Genomic DNA, 6,326 nt, shown 5'->3' with positions numbered 1-6,326 from the left:
CTGCTTCCCTGCTTGCATTCTCTCTCTCAAAATAAATAAACATTAAAACAACAACAACAACACAGAATGGGATACTTAACTGATTGAGCCACCCTTGCACCTAGCAGATATTTTTCTATTGTACAACTTGAGAATTTCATGATTTTAGATATGCAACTCTTAAAAGCAATGATCTGTATCCGAAAAGAACTCTCATACAGGGACTAAGAACCCAAGTTTTGAGGAAATTCAGTCATCAGGGAATTGAAGCAACTAAAGTTTCCTTAGTTGCTCTACAGCCCTCTCTCCTGCATCATTTCTGGAACCCCAAGGTCTGCCTTCTGTCTTCCATTTGTACTTTATCTAGGACTCCTCTTAAGGAGACTGTCTTTTCACCCCTTTATTTTTATTCATTTTTTAGGCTTGAGATCACAATATGAGTGAAGCAATCAAATGGTCTGCATATTATTAAGAATCAATGAGCCTAAACTTGCCAACCTTTTGGTGATGGTAACCCTGAGCACTTTCAGCCCCAGAAACTAAACTTTTTTTCCGGCTACGTTACCCATTCACCTATATCCCCTAGTCAGCAAGAAGGAGTCCTCTTGCCTATGCACTGTTTCTCTAGATTTTTTTGCCTTCTAGAGATTCCTCCCTTCTAGTCATTCCGAAGCGTGCATTTCAGAATTTCCATTATTTGAAGTGTACAATTCATGTCAAAGAATTCTGCCATTACTTACCTAGGCAAAATAAAATAAAGTTTTACTTATAATGTAAAAATCAGCATGGAACTTGGATTTAGATTAAAATTACAAGGATTTGATCATCTTTTCTCAAGCTCTATTTCACGTTTTTTTAAAAGGACAGCCAGTCCTACATAAATACATAATACACAGATACAGCTATCTCCATATATTATGTTCCTGGGTGAAGCTATGCCTATCTCACTTCTCTTTCATAGGAAGCCTTTTAAACCAAAATACTGGTTAGAGTCTGATTATGTGATTGTCCAAACTGATGGTTTCTGACTCCGAGAGTTTGGGGAAAAAATAGAACACTAAGGTCAGCTGAAATGTGGGATAGGGAGAGATTTATTAAAATCTGATTAAAGTGCAATATCCAAGCAAATAAACAAGTATAATTATTTTATCCGCAGGTCCAGAAGGACATAACCGAAAGATCAGCAATTTACTCCATTATCCACATCAGCTGGGTGATTCTAATGCAGTTGGCCTGCCTTGTAAATAACTTCTTATTTTGGTACACTACTTATGGATGTCCTTCTTGAAAACAGTGATGTGTAAGTATGGATCTTTTTCCTTTGATAATATAAACGAGATGGATGAGATTGTCTTTGAATTCTGACAAAATCACAGAGACTCACTATGATGACTTTGAATTAAAACAGGAGTAGAAGAGAAGAGTGCCACTGACTGAGAACCTTCTTTCATTTTCATCTGGAGGCTGGAGGACATTATGTCTGTTTCCAACATCACAGTCTTCAGGCCTTCTGTGTTGACGCTGATAGGGATCCCAGGCCTAGAGACTGTGCAGTGCTGGATTGGGATTCCATTCTGCGTCATGTATCTCATTGCTATGATTGGAAACTCCTTGCTTCTGATCATCATCAGGTCAGAACGCAGCCTCCATGAGCCCATGTACATTTTCGTAGGCATGCTGGGAGTCACAGATATTGTACTTGGCACGAGCATTGTGCCCAAGATGCTTGGAATTTTCTGGTTTCATGTGCCAGAGATTTATTTTGATTCTTGCTTGCTTCAAATGGGGCTCATCCACACATTTCAGTGCATAGAGTCAGGCATCCTGTTGGCCATGGCTCTGGACCGTTATGTGGCCATCTGTCATCCACTAAGACATTCTGCCACCTTCACCCACCGCCTAGTCACCCAAATAGCGGCTGTGGTAACACTCAGGGCCGCTTTCCTAGGAGCCCCGTGCCTAATAATGATAAAGTTCCGGTTTCAGTTTTACCATACAACCATCATCTCGCACTGCTACTGTGAGCATATGGCCATTGTGAAAATGGCTGCAGAAAATGTACGGGTCAACAAAATCTATGGCTTGTTTGTGGCATTCACCGTTGCAGGGTTTGACCTCACATTCATCACTTTGTCCTACATACAGATATTTATCACCGTTTTTCGTCTGCCCCAGAAGGAGGCTCGGTGGAAAGCATTCAATACGTGCATCGCTCACATCTGTGTCTTTCTCCAGCTCTACATCCTTGCCTTCTTCTCCTTCTTCACACATAGGTTTGGTGCTCATGTTCCCCCTTATATCCACATCCTCTTTTCTAGCCTCTACTTGCTGGTCCCCGCATTTTTCAATCCACTTGTCTACGGTGCCAAGACCAAGCAGATCCGCATTCACCTGATAAAGATGTTGTATTCATAAAATGCACTGTGATGAACATCTTCAACCTTCTCCTTTATGCAAAATAACAATCTCTCAAAACAGAATAAAACAGAAAAATGCATATGATTCATGATGTTTGACTTGTCTCCTTAATTGTTTTGTGAAATTTGCCTGCATTTTAGGCAGTTTTCACATTACAGCCCATGACACCTATCAGTCAGTGTGATTTAGATCCTACTAGGTAATGAGAATGGGATGGTAGAAACAGCAATAGTGAATATGTATCATTTCCATTTTTTTTCTTATTTTGAAATTCCTGGTTGAATTCTCTCATTTAAATATTCTTTTCCACAAGGTACCATAATATCTATTTCTCAATGAATTTCCAAGCACCCAAGGCTCATTGTCTTGGATTGTCCTGATACTTTATGAAATCACGTTATTGATTCTATTTGTTTCTGGATCATCTTCATCGTCTTTAAAGTAAATGAACGGAGGGGTTCCTGGATGGCTCAGTTGATTAGGTGTCCAACTTTGGTTCTGGTCATGATCTCCTGGTTCATGAGTTCAAGCCCTGCACTGGGTTCTTTGCTGAGAGCACGAAGCCAGCTTGAGATTCTCTCTCACCTTCTCTCTCTCTGCCCCTCCCCACTTGTGCACTTCCTTTCCCTCTTTTAAAATAAATAAATAAACTTAAAACGTAAAATTAATGAGAGGAAGCATTTCGTTCTTATTCAAACAAAAAAACCCAAAGAAACAAAAAACTGTATGCAATCTAATGACACATAGTCATCAAATTTCAACATTTCTGGTGTCATTCAGGGCATTAAGGTTTAAACGGTATGACCAATGCATATTCTATTTCACAATTCAGTACTTTTCATGCCCAGTCACCATTTATGTCTTTATTAATTCCTAAAGTGTTATCAAAACCCTACAATATTATAAATGTATACTCAAGAATAGAAGCATATTCTATTGTGTTATATTAGTTTCAGATGTGCAATATAGTGATTCCACACTTCCATACAACACCTTGTGCTCATCATGACAAGTGGACTTCTTAATCCCCATCACCAATATAACCCATCCCTCCACCCACCTCCATGCTGGTAACCATCAATGTGTTCTCTACTGTTAAGACTCCTTTCTTGATTTCTATCTGTCTCTTATTTTTTTCCCCTTTGCTTGTTTGTTTTGTTTCTTAAATTACACATATGCTTGAAATCATGTGGTATTTGTTTTCCCCTACAGGGGGGCTGATTCTTAAGGAATGACAGATGAATTGCTGGTAGGTAAGGACATACCATGCCAGGTAGATGATCTTGGAGCTTAAATAGAGAATCAAGAAATGGCACCGTTTTTCTCAATGTAATGCACAACTTGTAGAGACAAGAAAACTACAAATGTCAAGAATGGCTATGGACACTATGCAAAATGGGTGAACTTTATTCTGAAAGCTATCATATGTCACTGGCCAGTTTTCACTCCAAATGCACATGTGTGTGAATGTGTGTATCTATTTGACATACAGCAGTGTATGTTCTCAGTGGATTTAAAACATTATGCTTTTAAATCGCTCAAGGTTATTGTGTTAATGAACACATAACGTGTTCTGTCCAAATTAATGACTTGAGAACTTAAGGCTTGTGGGCTGTTCCTGAAAACCTGATCTCATGGATCATTTTTAAAAAGAGCATGGAAAATATTCCCATATGTGCAGGTGTCCATACTTTTATTTATGACACTTAAATCAATGTATACATAAGAATTTATTAGACTGCATGTCACATGGATGTAGATACTCTGGCTTGTTTTATGGACTGGGCCTTATCAATGAATACTGAATTTGATCACTTTGTAAATCTAGAGGCTATCTTGAAGCATCTTTTGAGGCTGTTTTAAATGACAGTATGTATTATGGATTGAGCCTAAATATCCATCAACTGATGAATGGATAAAGAAATTGTGGTTTATATGCACAATGGAATACTACTTGGCAATGAGAAAGAATGGAATGTGGCCTTTTGTAGCAACATGGATAGAACTGGAGAGTGTTATGCTAAGTGAAATAAGTCATACAGAGAAAGACAGACACCATATGTTTTCACTCTTATGTGGATCCTGAGAAACTTAACAGAAGACCACGGGGGAGGGCAAGGAAAAGACAAGTTAGAGAGGGAGGGAGACAAACCATAAGAGACTCTTAAAAACAGAATAAACTGAGGGTTGATGGGAGGTAGGAGGGAGAGGAGGGTGGGTGATGGGCATTGAGGAGGGCACCTGTTGGGATGAATTGGGTGTTGCATGGAAACCAATTTGACAATAAATTTCATATAAAAAAAAAAGAAATGTCAGTATTTATCATATAGGATTTGCTTGGATAACCGATAGACGTGTGGTTCTTTAATAACAATTTCTTTGAAATAAAAGTAAAAAAAAAAACATTGGAAGTAATTTTAATAATCTAATCAGAGTTCAGCAAACATTTATGCAAATAAAGTTTGGGTTATCGTGGGCAAAGAAACATTTAAAGACTATTTTGTAAGTATTTATATAAAAAACGGCAAAGCGTATTTCCACAAACATTTCGATGAAATTATATATAATTATGAATCATATATAATTGACAATAATAATCAGATGTGTAGTTTTCTGTGATGAAAGTCTACTAATCAGGGGAAGGTGGAAATGTCTGTCATAAGTGCTCATTTTGAGAATACTACTGAATTTACAAAGCTTCAATAAATAAAGATCTAAAGAATGATACTACAAGAGAATGAGTGTCAAATGTGTGATAGAGATCCATTGTGGATACAGATTTTGTCTCCAGAAGTGTCTCAGTGGAAGAAGGGTCACAGAATACTTATTTATACGTAACTCATTGGCACAGGAACCTACATTTAAGTACATTTAAGTGTCCTTTCGATCTTTTTCCAAATGAGGACAGCAGAAAGAAACTGACAAAAGTAAATTTAATTACTTAATTTTTACAAAAATCTTTTTATTTTGTAAGGAATGTCAAAAAAAATTTGCATATATTAATTTCTCTACATCTCCACTGTGGGGAAAAAGGAATGAAGAGACCAAGGGGATTCTGCAAGTTGCAGAAATGGCTTCAGGGACATTAGATGTGGATGGACAAAAGAGGGCTTCATTATGAGCTGCTGGGTCCCTGGGGGCTTGGGTTAGTGGCTGGGAAATCTCATATTCAGACCTCCTCCTTCTCCATGTACACTGGGGAACGTTATACCTGCCAATTCAAGCTTAATAAAGTTATGCTGTGTCTAGCAAATATAGACCTTCCTGTGAGTTTTGCTGGAGGGTGATCCCACCAACATGAGCTCAGACACAATTTACAAAAGAGGGTGCAAGTCTGTTTTGCAGGGACAAACGAAGAGAGGAAAGTCTATTCCCGAGATGTGCACAGTTTGGCAGATGGCCGAGCAGCAAACGGATAAGAGTTCATGATATTTACAGCGGGCCGTTCTAGAGGGTGCAGAGAGAAGAAAGAGATGCTGCCAGCATAAGCACAAGTGAAGGAGATGAGAGTCTCAGGAGGAAAAAGAGTGAATGACAGGTGAGTGATGAGTGATGAGTGATGGTGTTACGAAGACAGACCATGGTTTTCAGGAGTCTTGTAAAAACACAGCTGGCCCCCAATAACAGAGCATGAAGTCCCTTTCCTCAATTTCACCCAATAATGTGTCACTACCAGCTTTTCCAGTGATAACCACTCCAGCCCCCCTGCTCTGTACTCACTTAGGTCCTCTCCCACCTGCCTTCCCACCATCTGTACCTGTCAGGAAATGCTCCTACATCCGCTTCTTTCTCTTAAATATGCCAGACAATGTGAATTCTACTAAAGCATTTCTCTTCTAATTCTGATTAACTCTAGAAAGAAGAAGTGAAGGAAAGAATCCATGATCGAGGAATCTCTAGGATTAAGCATTGGGGAGCAAAGCTTTGGA

At 38.8% G+C, this 6,326-nt stretch overlaps 1 protein-coding gene across 1 annotated transcript; it reads left to right on the top strand.

Annotated features, from left to right (window-relative positions):
- The first annotated feature begins 1,455 nt into the window (after positions 1–1,455).
- Positions 1,456–2,394, top strand: LOC123602485 (olfactory receptor 52A1-like). The gene has a single exon (XM_045486971.1). The coding sequence runs from the start codon at positions 1,456–1,458 to the stop codon at positions 2,392–2,394; it is 939 nt and encodes a 312-aa protein (XP_045342927.1).
- Positions 2,395–6,326: the final 3,932 nt, after the last annotated feature.

Source organism: Leopardus geoffroyi, chromosome D1 (genome assembly GCF_018350155.1).
Source record: "Leopardus geoffroyi isolate Oge1 chromosome D1, O.geoffroyi_Oge1_pat1.0, whole genome shotgun sequence".
Taxonomy (NCBI): Eukaryota; Metazoa; Chordata; class Mammalia; order Carnivora; family Felidae; genus Leopardus; species Leopardus geoffroyi.
The sequence above is the reverse complement of the archived record's forward strand: the minus strand, read 5'-3'. Positions and strand labels throughout refer to the sequence as shown.